At 43.8% G+C, this 19,385-nt stretch overlaps 1 protein-coding gene across 1 annotated transcript; it reads left to right on the plus strand.

The window, feature by feature from the left end:
• Nucleotides 1–1,691: 1,691 nt before the first annotated feature.
• Nucleotides 1,692–15,650, plus strand: etv5a (ETS variant transcription factor 5a). Its single transcript, XM_071538837.1, has 13 exons — nucleotides 1,692–1,820; nucleotides 3,752–3,893; nucleotides 4,179–4,272; nucleotides 4,555–4,602; nucleotides 5,347–5,397; nucleotides 7,474–7,597; nucleotides 7,783–8,085; nucleotides 9,091–9,407; nucleotides 11,290–11,352; nucleotides 11,803–11,871; nucleotides 12,288–12,457; nucleotides 12,653–12,754; nucleotides 13,527–15,650. The coding sequence occupies exons 2-13, from the start codon at nucleotides 3,846–3,848 to the stop codon at nucleotides 13,755–13,757; spliced, it is 1,620 nt and encodes a 539-aa protein (XP_071394938.1). The 5' UTR covers nucleotides 1,692–1,820; nucleotides 3,752–3,845; the 3' UTR covers nucleotides 13,758–15,650.
• Nucleotides 15,651–19,385: the final 3,735 nt, after the last annotated feature.

Below are 19,385 nucleotides of genomic sequence, written 5' to 3' on the forward strand. Positions count from 1 at the left end.
CCTCTCACTTCCACATTGCACTCAGAGCTACATCTCTGAGTGCAGCACATATCCTGAAAGACAAGCTGTTTGCCTTTGACCTTTGACCTCAGGGTCAGCCAGCAAAGAGCACTGTATCCTATGTGACAACTATATTCTACGCGTATTTGTCTATTCCTACTATTATTGCCCTACAGCAAGCTCATAAGCTCTGCACCGCGGCTGCAGGGATTTGATGGGGATTATAGTTTTCATACCAGCTGCTGGAAACCCCAGGTTTGTTTTAAACTCTCAGTGACGTTTGCAGCGAGGGAGGGTCTATATGCTGGACTCCTAATTTAGAGACTGTGGTGATAATGACTAGGGTTATGTCCTAAAGACCTCTAACCTTTTGGTAGTACATTTACTTTTGGTGGTACATTTGTGAGCACACACTCACGTACAGCGAGGACTTATTTTCTCTTACAGCATGTGGTTTATGATGGTCAGGACTTGGGAAGGTTTTACATTTGTGATTTTATTGTAAAGAATGAAGGTATTTTTTTTGAACACACTGAGTTTTAAGAAAATTAGGCTACTGTTTTGGATAGTAGATCTATTTGAGCTTTCTGATTTGAGATGTAATTTTAGTCATAGTCAAGTCATAGTCATAGCATGAACTGCCTTTTAGCATTTAAAAAAAGGGGGCATGTTTTAAAATCATCTGTTTTTGTATAACGATAATTGCTGATGCAAGTTTTTCACATGGTTCATGGGTAAAGTTACAGGATTTATGTGACCAAGTGAATTTTGTAAAAGTAAAATGTGACTTGCAGATGGAAAAATCTAAATGTTAAAAACACTTGCTCCAGTGTTTACAAACATTACAGATGTAAGGAAAACTTTTCACCCTCAAAATGCACGTACAACTCATCGGTTGTCAGATATAAAAAAAATTAAAACAAATATATGTTTTCATGACAAAAGTCAGTCAATCAAAAGTATAAAAAATCCAAATAATAATAATCAATAAATAAAGAAAAATCTAATAAAAAAACCAAAACGGTTTTGGGGTTTTCAACCTTATCTTCGCCTGGTATGACATTACCCACTTTTCAACCCTTGTTTAAATTACATTTTTATTTATTATTGTTATTGTTATTGTTGTTATTATTATTATTATTATTGTTATTATTCATCCTCACTCGTTTGCTTCACTTTTCTGAAACACATATCTGCTCAAAGTTTTTTTAATGTAAAATTAATCTTTTTTAATTTTAAAGTTAGACATGCTACTCGTGATATGAGATACAGTGTGTCTACTTTAGTAGGCTTAGAGCACAGTGAAAATCCAATCAGTTTTTATAATACAATAATCTATCATTAGACTCCAGGGTAAGCCAATGTGATATGTGACATTTTTATAGGGAACATACGCGTCAGCCTTTCTGTAGCATGTGGCGTTTATTTTTCCACTGTGGCTGGCCCTTTAAAAGAGCTCGGCAGCGACGGCTGAAAAAAATGTGAATGAAATCCAGCCATTCATAAAAATAGGCCAGGGCTGCTCTGTGATTGGCTACAGGAGACCTGATGCATAATTCATCACCTTCGGACAAGCCATTGGCTACTCACTTGACCGACACTGCCGTCTCACCAATGGGCGTGTGTTTCTGCGTACCGCTCGAGCCCAGGGGAAAACCGACCGGGCCATTAACGAAAAGCTCAGTCAAGTTTTGTGAGTCGAAGGGAGCACATCAGTTTGTCAGTGCACAGACGACTACGCGAATATCGGCACATTTTTTGGGGGGGATATTTCTACCGCATTCTTTTGATACGGGATAGGATACACACGCACACACAAGGTAAGCTGCAGAGTTTATGTCGGCCAGCCATTGCTTTTGTGTATGCCTATTATAACGATAGCCATATATTTCTGAACTGAATTTAGACGACAAACGAACCCAACGCCATCTTCTCCAAGAAATATTTACTTTGGCAACCATTTTCCACTGGCCTTTATCTAAGTAAGACTAAGCGTGCCCGAACTCGTATTTTAAACCCAGCGCGTAGTATTTGGTCGCTGTAGGTCCTCCGTTTATCTGTGTGGATATTGGCTTTTGGTTATCGCCGCGGTCAGGCGACTGTTTGTGATTTCATGAATGGAGGGGTCATTTTTTTTTTCTCTCTGTGTTTCCACACGGATCGAGTTTCACTTCATTGAGAAAAACAAGGGAGGAGGGATGGGGGGAGGGGTGGATTGGAGGAGGGAGGGAGGGAGGGAGGGAGGGGGTGTCGGATGATTTTCATCCCCCAGCGGCGGCCCCCAGCATCTTGCTTTGGCTTCGAGTGAAACTTTCCTGACGTTAATGTGCAATGTTAAAAGTTGGGCTGAACTACGGGGGGTTTCATGTGCCCGGGATAGACTATTTTTTTCACGCGCTGGATACGAAGCTGTAGTTCCAAGCGAAGTAAAGAAAAGTCACTGTAATGTCCCTGTGATATTCCTATAGGGACTTACAGTGCGTCTGAGGTACTGAATAGTGTTGTGACCTTATCTTGCTTCATGGTATTTTGTCTCTTGAGGTATAACTATAATATTCTTATGACTTATGTTTTTGCTGTCGTATTTGTATAGCATCCTTTTAAAAATTATTTGAGGGCTACTGTACTGTTTTTTACTCTAGTTTTTTTTTCTTTTTCGTAAGAACATTTCTATTTTTCACAACAAATCTTATGGTAGATTTGCATCCATCTTCAGCCTGCAATTAAAATGACCCGCTTATTAAATGTGTGCCTTATGGCAAGTACTTTTGACCGATAGTCTTGAATGTTTGCAAGTTGGCAGTTCTGAGTCCAGCCGATGAGACCGTCAGTCATAATTTAATTTTATGCGATTGATTTACATTTTCTGACCTGCTCCACGGACATGCACGCCGTGCCCATTAGACGCACATGCTCATTTCACGCACCACCAGTATGAAGAGACATATTTTCCATTTGTGGTTACAATGCTCGGCGCCTGTAATTATTGTCCAGCAGCTATCCTCTTATTCGTCATCCATTAAGAGGAGAGAGAGAGGAGTGAGAGTATTACTCTGGTGAAGGCTATGTGAGTTTAGAAGGCGCTGTTAGTGGCTTATTATTGTTGCAGTATTATATAAATTAACTCTTTTTTATTCCTAACTGTTTCTTGAATGTAGTTAACCTTTATGTCATCTTGCTCACAGGAAAGGGGAGTGTGGATCCTATCAAATTTTAAGAGCATTATTATAGATTACAGTAAACTCCAGCTTTAAAGAAATTGATCAGCTCTCTATGTTTCCGTTACAGACTTGACTGGTCTGGTCTATTTTTTCTTGTTCTGGACTTGAACAGAGCCAAGTCAGACCTGCAAGTCTCTGAATAATGAGACTCATCTTATAAAGTTCTCCAAGCTGGTTATGGTTGAAGTCCTAATAGTGCCCACAGATTGCTGGGTTTGCTTATATAACAGTTACTCATGTCACACAATGACAAAGTGTATTTACATTGTGCAGCTTCCTCTAAACCAGCATGTTTCAGTTGAAAGCGGTGTTTATTGTTGCAATAAGAGGCAGAGAAAAAGACAAGGGCCTTTTTGCAGCAGCAGAACATCACACATGGTCTTTAAAGTGCCAGCTGCGCTGCTCTTTAGCCAATGACAGAAATTTCCCGGAGCAATAGAGGGTACATCTTGCAGTAGAATATCGAATGGATAACTGAGTAGAGTTGTAACACCTATGTTTCCTCTTCCATCTTGTTTTTTTTCCCAAAGTTGAACTGATCCAGAAAGTGACCCAGACGCCCTCGCTTTAAAGCGAAAACCCTCCCCCTCCCCCCAGCTGGGAACCCCCAAAGACCGAGATAACATGGACGGATTCTATGACCAGCAAGTCCCATTTATGGTCCCACCCAGTGTAAGTGGACACATGCAGCCTCTCATCTCCTATACACACATCACACCCAGACACTGGCTACATATGGCTCTGCATTATGGATGAACCACATCGTAATTGTCGTAGACGATTTTTCTTAAATGTATGTGTTTGCAACAGAATCCTCACTGGATATATGACAGTCCTGTTTAGACTTGTAGATAACCCCAACAACATTTTCTACTGGAATTGAAGCGGCATCTTCAGTTGACCTTAAATATCGGACTGGGTTGTCCTAACCTGTCTTCTTCTTCTCCTTCCCTACAGCACAAGTCTCATGTGGAGGAACCGTCTTACAGCAGGCCTCTCAACGACAGGAAAAGGAAATTTGTTGACACAGAGCTCGCCCAGGACACAGAAGGTACGTCACAGATGCAAAGTCTCCTCCATTCTCCCATAAAAGTGCATTGTTCCAATGAGCACATGTGTACAGTGTCTGTTTCCATTACAGCATCGGCAATGGTTCACACTGTAATTACTATGCAGTAAATTGTAATTAGATCTCTTCGACTAGATTGGGGTGTACCAATAGTCAATATAGCCCAGCTATGTTAGCATATATGATATTAGCGTAGAATTACAATTATGTGACTATAATAGATATATTTACATGTTCCTTTTTTACTTTTTGATATTTTTCCAGAACTCTTCCAAGACCTCTGTCAGCTGCAAGAGATCTGGATCGCAGAAGGTGGGTTGTACTTTTATTTTACTGTAGGAATCCCTTGGATTTTGTGCGATTGTTTTCTGTTGCTCTGCCTCTTGGCATAGCAAGACTGCGTTTGCCCTCTATTAGACACTGCAAAGCTATTTCACTTGTCAGCCTTGGATTTATTTTGTCTTTGGGAAAGTCACACAGTTTCACCTGAGATATATTTTTGCTACAAAAAGGCACAGTAGCAACAAATAAATGTTTAGAGAGCATGGTATTTAAAATCGAGGAAAAATCTCTTAACCACTTGTCCTTTGTTTCTAAATGGTGAATAGGATGAAATTGGGCAAGTGGTGAGATTAAAGATTAACTTGATAAGAATGTGAAATATTCATGTTTTCTGTGTGAGCAATTAGAGCGAGTAGAACAAAGTCCTATGAATGAGAAACTGCTGACCAAGACCCTTTTTGTCTTGCCTCACAACTTTTAGCAGCATTTTTTTTAACAGTTAGTGCTCACTTTCTGAATGTTCTGTTAAATGTCATCGTTAGTTCTCTTTTTATTTTTTAATTCTGATGTTGAAACAAAGGGATCTCTCATGCAATATATGACGGAAGCTACAGAAACCTGTGATTCCAACAGATTATTTTTCCCTTGTGGGTTGTTTTCCACACTGACTTTTTCACATAATAATGTCAATGTTGGATTGACAGCTATAGAGAGCCAGCAGGGGTCCTGGGTTTATTTTTCTCGAGTGTGTGACATTCTCCTGTGTCTCCACAGCCCAGGTACCTGATGACGAGCAGTTTGTCCCAGATTTCCAGTCGGATAGCTGTGAGTATCTGACTTCTATTATCCATGTCTAGCGATTGTGAGTCTGTGTGTGTGTGTGTGTGTTTACGTGTGCTCTGAACAAATTTTGTGAGTGTGTCTTTGTGATCCTCGTGTTGATGGTTAGGACGTTTAGACGTCATCTGTGGATGCTCAGATTTTATACAGATTTGCTCTCCGCATCAAGAACTGTATTGGTTTCTTTTGCTTCAAAGTTTTACTCAGCAGAAAGGGTCCTTGTACTTTTTGAGTTACCAGCCTTGACCAGCTCTCCAGATCACTCCTGTTTTATTAAAAGGTGTCCGTCTTGCCAAGCCCTAACGCCATTCTTCATCTTCAAAACATGGCTCTCTTCTTCCAGCAGATTTCTCTTGGAAGGGACGCTCTCCGTCCTTCCCCCCCCTCCCTCCTCTCCTCTCCTCTCCTCCATTTTGAGTTTAATCAGCCGATTGGCATAGGGCATCACATGAGCCAAGCTCCTAATCTGATTTCACACTTTCCCGCACTCAGACCCTGCTGCTGGAGCGGGCTAGATTCCAGTGGATGGGGCGGCTTTAGAGCTGCTCGCCCTGTTGACTGCCTGCCTCAGAGCCCTTCTCCCCAGAGCCCACATCCCCAAAGCTCTCTGAACCCCGTCCCCAACCCAGCCCCCTACCCCTCCCTGCACCTCCCCATTTGTCTCTGCACATAGCCTTTAGGCAGCAGCCAAGGGAAATATTTGAATTATGTTCAATGGAGCATTTTATGATCTTCCCCTCCCCTCTGTCTTTCTCTGGGTTTGTTTATGTTTTCGTCTGATGCGGAGGAGGTAGAGACAGGGTGTGGTCCCTGCCTGTCTTTGTCAGGGCTGCTGTTTGGGTCTTGGTCCATGTGGCGCAGTGAGCTGCAAATTGACCGCTAGCCCGGAGTGCTGTAATATATTATTGAGGTTGATGCCTTGACATGCATGTTTGTATAGCGGGGCCTGTGCAAGGTTGTGTGTGTATGTAAGGTTGCTATAGTGGGTTGACTATAAAGTGTCGGTGCTGTATAGTTCTTGACCTTGTACATGCAGTACTCTGTGTGTGTGTGTGTGTGTGAGAGAGAGAGGGAGATGTGAGATTGGCAGAGACTGCTGTGGCCAGGCAGGGGGCCAGCCTCTCTCACAAGCTGCCTATTCACCAGCCTCAGCTCCCAGTCCTGCCTGTATAGCCTATGCAGTCAGCGGGACACCACATGGCAGCCCATGCCTGCTCTTACACTGTACCCAGGCCTGGACCCTCTAACTAGGTCTGAGTGAGGAATGGAGGGGGCACTTCCAATTTAGAGCCCCTCACTGCCAGAAGAGGGGATTATGTGTGCGCACGTCTGTTTCAGCTAAGCTGATACCAGGGAGAGGAGTATGCATGTAGGGCGCCTGTCCATTAACCAACCCCCCGCCAACCAGTTCAGAGTAAGAAAAGATGCCTAATCTCCCCATTATTTACTTTCTCTCTGTGAGGAGTCTCACCCCAGCCATTGGGTTTTACAGCACACACAGGGGAGCTCACGTGCCCATTGTTAGCTCTCCTCAGGTCCATCAGCACCCAGGGTGATTTATTTGGCTCCTGTTCCTCTGTGCCCAGGGATCCAGTTTCTGCCTGGCCATTATGTGGCGCCCTGGAAACTGCAGCCGATACACAGAGAGCTCTACCAGTGTCTAATGGTTACAGCGCGAGAGAAGAAAATCATTCACAATCATTGAATTACAGCCACACTGATTCATGGATATTGACTGGCCTGCCATAATGGGAATCAGAGACGAGAGAACTTTGATAGCTTGTGTGTGTACAGTGCAGTTAGTTCATGCTACCTAGTGATGGTGGATGGATCGCTGTTTTCAGGCCCTGCTGTCGACCGTCATTAAGGCCCATGATAAATGGCTGCTAAGTGGCTTTGTCAGTCGGGGGAATACAGACACTGTCCATGCATCCATTTATCCATCTATCAATTCAAAATAAGATAACGACTGCACTTCTGTTTATGGCTTCAATTAGGTGATATCTGCAGTATATCTAATGTGTTTTATGTTGTCTCTCTGTATCTGTCTCTTCCATCCAGTGATGTTTCATGGCCCACCACCAGCCAAGATCAAACGAGAGCTGACTCCCTCCAAAGAGCTTTCTCCTTGTCACCAGGACAGGAGTCCCATGCCCTACGGAGAGAAGTGCCTTTACAGCTACAGGTATTACTTCTGCTTACTGTGTTGGCTTATTATGGCACTATGGCTAATGCCATTTTATCAGCCTATACTGTACAATTTGCACTCAGAATAAAAGCACCCACTCAATAGCATATTGATTATGCCATTCTGATTAATAATGCTATTACGTCCTTATATTGACCTTTGCCCCATTGCTTCCCCCACAGTGCCTACGATAGGAAGTCCACTCCTGGGTTCAAGCCATTAACCCCTCCCTCCACACCGGTCTCTCCATGTGGCCCCACCAGTACTGCAGGGACACACCCACTCGGTGAGCAGAGCCCTCCCCCTCACCCCCGCGTAGCCAATCAGACTCCAGGGCCGCGTCCACTGCATGTACAACAGCCTCTAACAGCGAGCGCCGGCCCTTCCAACCAGCGACCGCTCCAACTCCACAGCCAGAGCCCCCCCTTCGCTGTGCCCTGCCCACCGCTCAGCCAGGATGCCAACAACTTCAGCCCTGAGCACAGGTAAATGGCCACACTTGGTTTATTCCAACCGCTTCACTCTGTTTTACATGATCCCTATGATTAGATAACCACTAGAGTCTAGGCCAATATATTGATGGCCAGCTAGGTAGATCTGGAGACAATGTATGCAAGCACAGTAGGGATGTGTTGGCAGTGTTGCACAACTCTTGAGTGGAAACACTATCTACAGATGGCTAACTGCTTAATAACCAATGTGTTTACCAACATGTAAACTAAAGACCCTGTATATTAAACTCCTGACCCTGCACTTGACTGTAAATGTACTCCTCCATATCCATTCATTTTTCCGTTGGACATGGGGACATGCACACGGCCTACCCACATGCCATCTTAATGACAAGCCTGGAGCCAGGGTCTGGGGGGTGTTCCTATATCAGCCAGATGACCTTTCACTAGTGCTGACTTGAGGGGTGAAGAGGTGCATCTATGCTTATGGGATGTATAGACCACAAAGGCTGGCGGTGGCGTGTGCCAGCAGTGTGACAGCTCCTCTTTTGGATGCTGTTCAGTATCTGATCCCTGTGAGAATGCCTTCCACCAAGCCAAACACATTCTCCCTCTGCACCCCCCCCCCCACACAGCTCTCTCCCTGACCTGTGATCATATCCCCTGCTGGATGCTCTGCATCACAGGGCATTTCATCAGCTTGCACAGGAACTAATATGGCTATGTGCAGCCATTGGCACACTGTCCAAGGAGCCCTCTCTTCAGAACAGAGTTGACACTCTTTTTATGGTCGTGGAACACTTGCCCTTAGTGACTCATTTACAGCTTGTGTTGACAAGCTCGCTGCCCTTTGATTGGTTTGGCTTCCATCATGGATAGACTAGGGAAGTTCAGAAACTCAACAAATTTTAATTTATTTAATTTGATTTAATTTTAATATTTTTCTGTTTCACCCTAATACTGTCAATATATCGTGTCTTCACATGCTGTTTCTGAAAACTGACTTCATCACCTCGTCCTTTGCCCTACCATCTTTAGGTTCCAGAGGCAGATGTCAGAGCCATGTTTACCCTTTCCCCCATCAGAGAGTCAAGGGCGCCCCCAGTTCCTGCCCCAGCCCCCCAGCGGCAACAACAGTCTGCCACGTGACAGCCGGCCACCTTACCACCGGCAGATGTCAGAGCCCCTGGTCGCCGTGCCTCCCCAGGCTTTCAAGCAAGAGCTGCTTGACCCACGATACGCCGAGCAAGGCGTTCCCACCATGGGCCCCCCAGGACCACAACCGGGCCAACGTCAGGCTGCTTTCCACCCCATGGCCATCAAGCAGGAGCCCCATGACTTCTGCTTCGATTCTGGTGAGTGGCAGGGTGGGTGAGAAGGGTAGTTGTTTGGCGTCCAGTTCATAGTCTGAGTTGAGACCAGTCCACTACCTTTCAAGACTTCTTTAGATCTTTCTGCGCATCCAACTGTTTCCCTATATTTTCTCATTGAGTAAGGAAGTTCTAGGAAGGCTAGCTGTGAGAGTAATTGTCCAGGACTGCGTGCGAGTAGAATGGGCAGAGGGTGAGGAATGTGCCTGGCCCTGTTTGTTCTGGGCACTGACACATGACTGTAAGTTTTATCGTGCAGAAGAGCTCCAGGCGCGCACATGTGCGCACGCTCGCACACACACAGACCCAAAATCCTCATCTGCATCATTCCTCCCTAGTCACGCCAGTAAAGTAAAAGTGGGTCTCTTAGCTCTGCCTAAGCCTCCAAGGGCAAAAAGTAAATGGGTCATCCAGCCAGGTTCAGAGAAAATGTCTTCACTGGGCCTACCTGGAATAGATCTAGGCCACTGCCCACAGAGGGCTTAGCAACCTGCACTAGAGCACGTTGTCTGGAAGAGACTAGGAGATTCTGAATGCAAAGACTCGATCGCATTGAATACACAAGAGGCCGAGTACTGCCACTCCTCCCCAAGAAGTCTTGTCACACAATCAGAACAGAAATGCTCTTTACTCATAATGTATAATTCAAACAAGCAACAGCAACTGCCGGTACTTTGTTTGATGCGGACACCCACACACCCAGCTGCTGTCCCTCTTCTGCTGCATCAACCTCGCCTTTTCCTCTAACTCTGCCACTCTTTGTCTCTCTTTTTCTCTCTTGTTCACTCTCGTACTCGCGTTCCCTTTCAGCTCGGTGTGGGACAGGCAGACAGGACAGTGATGTAATGACAAATCCTCTTAGCTTCTTATGGCCTTTAAATACCTACGTCACAGAGGCCTAGGGTCTCTGGATGGATGGTAGATGTACATGTTTGGCATATCATGGGGCATTTCATTTCCCCTGAGTGATCGCGCTCTGGCAGTGCCGAAACCATTGATTTATTATGTATATATCAAGTTACAAGCATGCCAAATTCATGCACTCACATGATTGAAATATAAGTGCAGTCGCAAAAGTGTTTCTTTGATTCCCCCTTTCTTGTCTTCTGCTCAGCCTGCATGCAGTCAATGTCCATGATTACTTCCTAAAGACTCTTTCCTAAAGTAGCGCATTGAGAGGGGGTGAGGACAAGAGGGCACAGGGACTCAAGGAAACACTTGCTCAAGATTGATCTCTGGTTTTCTTATCAGTAGACAGGAAACAGAATAATGTGGGAGTGGTGGAGGGGACAGAATACACTGCAGGGACACAGCAAACGGAAGACAGGCCTTGACCCCTTGGGGGGACTGGCGTAACTTGATTGTCATTGAGATTTAATACAGCGACCCTGGTGCTAATCCTATTTAGAGACTCGGTGGACATGCAAGTGATGTTGTATGCTGTGCAGTGCACTGTGATCTGGGCTTAGTCCACTCCCAGATGTGTGTGTGTGTGGGTGGGTGTGTGGGAGTGGGATAGGCATTTTTCAGCCCAGCTGTTGCGTCAATGCCAGTTGTGTAAGGAGCTGCAAATGGAGATGGCCAAAGGTGGGGCAGAAAAGCACCAGTGCTTCCATCCTAGCACAATGTGACTTGGCTGTTTGTACAGCTACATTTATCAATGTAACTTCACGCACCAGTATAGCTTGGACCAAATGTCTCCACCTCAAACATAGAGCAAACCATCTAAAGTTCATGGATGTCAAAGCTGTGTATCTTCCCAGTGGCAGTGGTCCAAATATGGATGTTGATGTATTGGACATGTGATATGACATTGAGGTTGGTATGTTTCTGGTCTAAACATATACCCATCTTCTCTGTGTTGCAGAAGTGCCTAACTGTCAGTCATCATTTGGGAGAGCAGGGAGCTTCTACCAAAATAACCATGAAAGTAAGTATCTGAACGTGTGGACTTGTGTGTCTCTTTTATGTCCTGTGCATGTTTGCATAATTTCATTAGTTCCATGAGCTTAACGCCTAGTGACTTTTCTCATAGTCCTTTGCTGTGACCCTAGCCTTGTGACTTATTGAGCCACTGAAAGCTCAGCATGGGTGTTTGTTGGGTAAAAGAATAGAGGTCAGCAGCATCAATGAATCCTGTTTAGCTGTTCCACAGTACAGTACATTTCACAGAGCAGCAGCCTGCATAGGCTTAGCACAATAGAATTTTCCACTCTTGGGAAGCTGCCCAGCTATATTGCTTTGTGTGCAGTTTGGATCCCTGGGTAGAGCGTGGTCGCTGGCCGTCATGTCAAAATGAAGGCCTGTTTCCCACGCCCTCTCATGCTGTTCTGCTTTATCTGATCAACTTTGCATTTTCTTTTCTTTTTTCCAATAACAGGCTTCTCCTTCGACAGAGATACTCACCTGTACTATGACGATACCTGTGTCGTCCCTGAGAGACTGGAAGGTGAGACTGGATTAAACAAACTTTAAAAAAAAAAATGTAGTGGGAAGTTAAGTTAATTTGCTGTTTGCAAGGGGGACATTGATTTGGGCAGAGCAAAAGCACTAGATACTGTATGCCCATACAGTGGCATTTATCATATGTATTGCATGCAAACAGTTAGCGGGAAAGTCTACTGTGAGGATTTGTGTCTTGCCTGGTGATGGCAAGATGGCGCAGAATGAACAGCTAGTCCATTTCACAGTCACCAGCTGCCAGGAATGTCTCACCACACTGTGGCCATGGTGAAAGTACAGTGCTGACTGACACTTATTTCTCTTTCTCCCTCTGGTTTTCTCTCTCCTCCCCATTTCACTTCTCTCCCTTTGTCTCTTTCTATACTTTCTCCTCCCTCTCTTTCCCTCTGCTTCCATCCAAAGGTAAAGTAAAGCAGGAACCGTCTGTCTATCGTGACGGTCCTCCCTACCAGCGTCGCGGCTCCCTGCAGCTCTGGCAGTTCCTGGTCACTTTGCTGGACGACCCGGCCAACGGCCACTTCATCGCCTGGACTGGCCGCGGCATGGAGTTCAAACTCATTGAGCCTGAAGAGGTCAGTCCCCACAGTGTATAGCTGTACTCATGTCTTCTTTTCAGTATTATGCACTTTGAACACTTAATCATGATTGAGAGGGTGTCATGTTTATGCAACACCTGCAACTATAGGTTCAAGCTCATGTTTTCATTGAGCAGCAATAATCTATATGTCCATGAACTATTGCTGACTGCAACTCCTCTTGTGTGTCAGGTGGCTCGTCGCTGGGGCATCCAGAAGAACAGGCCGGCCATGAACTACGACAAGCTGAGCCGCTCGCTGCGCTACTACTACGAGAAGGGCATCATGCAGAAGGTAAAGGCAGGTTCACCCTTTTCTTCTACTCTCTCCCCCTACCCTCATCCCTTATTTTTTCCCCAGCAACAGCGCGCTGTATGGAGCTAAAATGGTGTAGATAGAGATATTTGAATACAACCTTGGGGGCCTCTGCTGCAAGGTCTTAACACAGCCAGCGGCTAAGCAGTTTCACTGAATCCTGCCCCGCAGGCACAGAGCGGTGCAGTTAGTCCTCATATCCCCCTGCTGCTGAATATATTAGTGCACGTGTCTGTAATTGGTCAGGTACTTTAAGCACTCATGGCTGCCTCAGGTTTCAACCACTTCATCAAAGTCAAGACCATTGACACAACTCTTAGCCCTGATCTGCTAATGAGAGTATGGGTAGATCAATTTGGCCCTGAGAGTATTCTAATTTACAGTTGACATTTAACACAGTATTGTGTGAACCAAGCAATACTATGGTAGTACTGCCAGTTGCTTACTGCCCAAAATGTTATTGCAATTTTATCAAATGTCATTAAGTACTTGGACAGTATTATTATGAACATGTAATACTTTTCCACAGGTTAACACGCAGGGTAATACACTGGAATAAGGATATTGTAAAGTCAAGTGTTACTCAAGAGCCAATGATAGAAATTACACCTCTGACTCACACAATGGTGTTATGTAGTATGAATCAAAGTTCAGAGGTTTCACATGGTAATGTCAGTTGTATTGAAGCGCATTATCATAAAATGTCAGTCACAAATACTAAAGGCTAATGTCTCTTTTGTCTGCTTCCCAGGTGGCTGGTGAGAGGTACGTGTACAAGTTTGTGTGTGACCCCGAGGCTCTGTTCTCCATGGCCTTCCCAGACAACCAGAGGCCCAACCTGAAGGCCGACCCAGACAGCCTGCCAGGAGCGGATGACGACACGCTGCCCCTCACCCACTACGACGAGACCGCTCCCTATCTGCTGGACGCCGGGGAGCAGTGTGTGGCAGGCTTGCCCTTTCCGGACGGCTACAGCTACTAACTGCGCAGCGGGGTCCCGACACATACACACATGTACACGCAAACAACCCCGAAGTCTTGAGAAACCCACTCTTAAAAATCCAGAGCTGGAACTGCTGAGCAGCCTGGAACAAAAACCTTGCCCTCTCCCTTTTCGTCGTTTCTCCTCCTCCTCCTCCCCGGACTGCCCGCGTACAGATTAAAACTCTCCTAACTCCCCAGCTAAGAATGAACGAGGGAAAAACCTGCAAACAACCAACAGCTCCTCTACTGCGTCGTCATATGAGAGAGAGAGAGAGAGAGAAAGGGAGAGGGTGGTGAAAGAAGTGAGGGTGGATTGGACTCCAGCAGCTCTGCCCACCTTACTCGCTCCTTAGGTTAGGTAAGGGGAGGGGCTGCTGTTGCTATGGAGACCAAACGGAAGCTAGGCCACTGGCCTGCAACTTTGAAAGAACCCTTTGAAAGACCCCCTTTGTGCAAGACTGCAAGAGTTGTTGCAATTCTGATTTTGTGACAATCTGCTTTTCTTAAAAACAATTGAATAACCTATAGAGTAAAAAAAAGTTTTAATTCTGATAAGATAATCTAAATCCAGCACTATTCTGTAGTTGCCTTTTTTGATTCCCCCCATTCTCCTGTCACCACATCTGAACTATAAGATCCATGAAAGGGCTTTAATTTGCAAAAAAAAGGATTTAAAAAAACACATAACATATTCTAAACCCACAAACAGTTTGTTTTCTGTAGATAAGACAAGAATTTTTAGTATGCCAGCTTTTCTATAATTTGGTTGAGAATTTAGAGACCTAGAACTCCTGGCCCTCAACTGGGACGTCGCTGTGTTTCAGGCCAGTCGGAAGGGCTGCTCTCCCACGTAAATGTTGTGTTCTTTTATGCCTCCGCTTGGCTAACTGTAACCCGTGAGGGGTGGAGGAAGAGATCGAGCCATTGTATCTGCTTCGCTTTACAGACTGCACCCCACTGTAGGAGCCCACACTCCCATAGATTACACTCCACACATCCTCTGTTCATCACTGTTGGGTCCTTTTATTGCTGAAGTTTAAAACTGATTTAGTGCTCCATCCCCTCCATTTCAAAAGGGATACATAAGTACATATTTTCCCAGAGGCTTTGACGATTTATACATGCCGAAGGCGTTACAATGTATGATATATGGTCACATTTTTTTTTATTTCTATCTGGGTGCTTAATGTTTCCTTGGCAGTGTACTAGTTTCTCTGATGCACCAGTATGGCAGGAGCATCGGGACCTTGCATGCAAAAAGGAAAGGGGTGAAATTTGACACCTTTTCCTTGGACTCCTTTCTGCCAATCACAAGTTGTCAACAAGAGACCTCTGCTTCTGTTTGCATGGTGTACTCAAACGAGACTGTGTGTCCACTAACATATCGCTTTATTCTCTTTGGACAAAGAAGACATTTGTGACGTTCTCTGCATTATTTTTTGTTTTGTTTTTGTTTTTGTTCATGGTCTACGTTGTTTCTAAATGGGGAAAAAAGACAGACTTATATAAAGTATATATTTTTGCTATAAGGCTGCATCTGTTTTGATTTTAATGTATAAGCTGTATAGTTCTGCCTATAACAGACATGTACCTTTTTAAAAACCAATCTGGATCCCTGTGATGGTATTACTGCAGACTGTTTCTTTAAGAGGCCACTGTATTGGGTTGGAGAATGGATGAGAGGATGTTATTATCTTGGCTGTAAAGCTTGTGTGTAAGGGCCTGGGTTCCAGCAAAGGCCACAGCGAGGAAATATATCATCCGCTCCGCCCGTGCACAGGGATTGTCTGCACTTGTATAGGCTTCAATCTCCTCCCCTCACAATGTGTATCTTACACTGCTGAGTTTATGATCATCTGTACTGGGTACAATAAACTGTCCTCTATGCTTCACTGCCTGCGGTCCTGGTGTGCTTCATCATTTTCTCTCCCACCACCCCTTACACGCAGCCAGTCAGCTGATGGGCTGCTGTGGCCTGGCGGTCACTGTGGTTGACCTGGCTTATTACCGAGTCACATGCTTTTCCTGAATCTTTCTGATAAATTTCTGTGTAAATGATTACCCTCTCAACCCACGGGAAACGGTGGGTTTGGCCCATGTCTAGATAGCCGGACAAAGAAAAAGCACATTTTCCCCACATGATTTTCCTGTTTTTTTTTTACTTAATCTTTTTCAGTTTGGCATTTTGAAAAAAGCATTCTGAGAAGCTGTTTCTGGATTCATCCACATGATGACAGAGTTTAATTCTATGTTGCAGTTGGACATTCCCATTGCTATTGAGCTTCTACTGGAAATCTTCCCAGAGGTGAAAACATTTAAAAATGTAAAAGTTCCTCACCATATGCCTATTTATGTAATGCAGGCAATAAAGATTAATTTGACTTTTGGAATCAATTAGATGAATAGTAAATAAAAAATACAATTGGGCTACTGGTTTTGAGTCTTACAGGGGAATAAACTGCTCACAATGCTGTTGTTGAAAACACGTCACCGAGGATAGAACAAGAAAACATGTATTGAATGTTTTAATATTTTATGGATTAGTTCCTCTATGCTCTCACAGTCGAGGGTAATACTTCACCCATGAATAATTCCACTAACTCACTCAAAGTTAATAAGTACCAAACAACAGCATCAAAAATGTGTTGCTGTCCCAAATATTTTGGGAGCTGTAGGTCTAAAGCCTTAAAACTGAGCCTTATTATGTATGGGTGATGAATCACACTTGACCGTGACAGCATAGCATCTAACCCATAAATATTAACATATTCAATAAATGTTCTATTGTAAAATTGACTATGAGGTTAAAGTACAATATGTGTAACTTCAGGCTAAATAAATCAAGGTATTGTTTATTATTTGCATCTAGCACAATGGCTATTACTTGCAGCAGCATTTTTTGAGTGCAGTAAATTGATGGATAAAACAATTATTTTCAAATCCAAAGATTTCTGCTGAAGACAGTCTACCAGCAAAGTGTTTTCCTTATCCATGATATTTGCATATTGTGTTTTTTGAGGTATTCTTTTTGCTTGTGTGTGTGTCCATGTATCTGTCAAGAGAGAGCCACAAAGTGTGACAAAAAATGAATCTATACCTAATACAATTCACTGGCTAAGCACTAAAAAACATTATGAACTGCAGTTCTCTGACTGTCTTATGTTGTTTCATTTTAACAGTTTATTGAAGATTTCCCATCCTCTGATATTATTCCCCACTGCTTCCCTTAAACATTTACAGTACAGTTATTTAGTACGTTTATTAGCATAATAAGACTTGAAATACTGTATTTTAATTTAGCACAAATGCACGGCATCTGATATGTAACAAAACCGGGAGGCTCTTGAACCAGGCATTGTTTTGATGCCCAGCACACTCCCCAGTGTTGAGTCAGAGTCTTATCAAAGCCCAGAGTGTAAAAGCCCAGCTCTGGTCTCCAGTAACACAGCCTGGCAGGCAGCTTCCCATTGATTGAGAGAGCAGAGAAGAGTGCCTTTGAATGCTATGAAAGGCCTTTTACTGTACCCAGGGGAGGTGCCCTGCCCTGATATTGTGTGTGCGTGTGTGAGTGTGTGTATAGTTGCTGTCATCACTCATAACTGATGTTTATTTGATAAACTCTACTCCTAGATGCTCTTTGTATTCCTCCTGTTTCTGAGAGAGGGGCTGAAATTCGAGGCCTAAACACATTTCAGATGCAGGCCGTGTGGAGAAATGTTTGAGCCTTAAAGATTCATGTTCACAGTTGTTGGTAGAGTATGGGTGGCCTGGAATATGGTACATGATTACAAAGGTCTGACTAAAGGAAACGTGAAGTTCAGATGAAGTGTAAAAAATGCCTTTGTAGGACAATTCCCTATTGTGTTAGGTAGAGCAAAACAGGAGTGAAACGCTGTAGCCATGTAAAATGTATATGGCAGAGAGGCTCCAGTATGATAGATAGCAACCTCTTCAATAACTACAAAGGAAGAGAAAGTCATCTTACTCAGGTATACATATATATATATATATACATATATATATATATATATATACATATCCTAACACTTCCTAACACTTTAGGAAATGATTTTCTACTTCTGCCTGTTATTTATTGAGCAGTATCTAATAAATAAAATTAAGTAAAAAATGTTATAATTATGAAAATCTAAGTTGACTATGAATGTTCACACCTTAGCTGTGGATTTTCATAGAACTCCCACAATCCTCTTCTCATATTCAGAAAGAGCGATATGTCAAAGCAACTTTGGACTGTCCCTAATCTGTATTCGTTACATCCCAAAGCCTTGACTGACTGACAGGTTTCGGTATAATCGCGGTTGGAAAAATTGCCCTCCCCCTCCCTCCTTCCTCTCTCGCTCTCTATACCGTCAAACTTTCCTCCACGAGGAGCCTTCTATCCACAGGCTTAAGCCATGATCCCAATTTAATGGTCCTGAGCCACTTAACAAGAACAAGTGATAAGATTGAGGCTTCAAAGATATCGCGTCACCTTGGAAACGGTCCATCACCAATTCACCAGCCCCACTCACTAACCTGCTGAAGCTAACAGCGGAGTAAAGTGTGGGTAGTATTTAGTGTACAACTACATTTCTGGCTTAGAATAATCAGGCGAATACAAGTTTACAAACAAGGTTACAAACAATACAAGGTTTCAAACAAGTGAAATGAAAAAAGATCATATTGTAAACGTCATGATACATCGATGCACACACAATTACAGAGTGCTTGATATATCGCCCTGGCTTGTGCAAGGGGAAGAGTGCACAAACCAAATGGATAGTCCATCAACATACATTACACCACATGACCGCTAGCTGCATCCAAAGCAGATTATCGACTCAGATACGAGACATGGCAGCTCATGTGTACTGTGGTTTCAGCCTTGAGTCTGCCGATACAGAGAAAGCCTCTATCTGCTGCTGTTTGAGAGAAGGTGCTACTCTGTTCTGGATACTACTGAGTGATATGTGTCATGCTGTTGGGAAGAGAACAGCACAAGTCTTTCACATTCACTTATTTGGCCAACACACAGTGTACGCATAATCCTAATTACCATGCTGTGACACTGGTCCTAATACTCTGTATTACACAACTGAATTCACACACACACAAGCACGCACATACAGGCACACTTGCGTATTCACACACACATGCACACCACACAAGAGTCATTTTTCATTTTGTGAGTTCTTGAGATCTTCAAGAGATCTCATATTTATTTTACATGAACCATGGCTGCCCTCCAGTGGATCAGTCCTTTTCCTACTTCAACATCACAGAGGATCAGTCAAAAAAAAAACAAAAAAACTTTTTTACTATTACTTAAAGAACCTATGAGGTGGAAAATGACTTTTTTTGTGTAGCCAGTAATTGTTCTTAAATAATAATATTATGCTATATAGTCAATGTGAAGTTTCAAGTTATGATGTATATCTATGTGCTGTTACACTCACGATGAAACTGCATTTTGAGAGCATCTTGCTTTCTTAATGTTGAAACAGGATGTTGGGGCACTTACACCCCATTCAGTTAGCATTGGTGATGGATCATTTTTGCGGATGTTTGTGTGGCTACTACCAGAGGACCAAACCATGCATTCCAGTTTGACCTGGCTATGAGACTA

The sequence above is a fragment of the Centroberyx affinis genome, unplaced genomic scaffold, assembly GCF_046629955.1.
Source record: "Centroberyx affinis isolate AG114_WGS23_722 - 3 ecotype Tasmania unplaced genomic scaffold, CSIRO-AGI_Caff_v1 ptg003356l_1, whole genome shotgun sequence".
NCBI lineage: Eukaryota > Metazoa > Chordata > Actinopteri > Beryciformes > Berycidae > Centroberyx > Centroberyx affinis.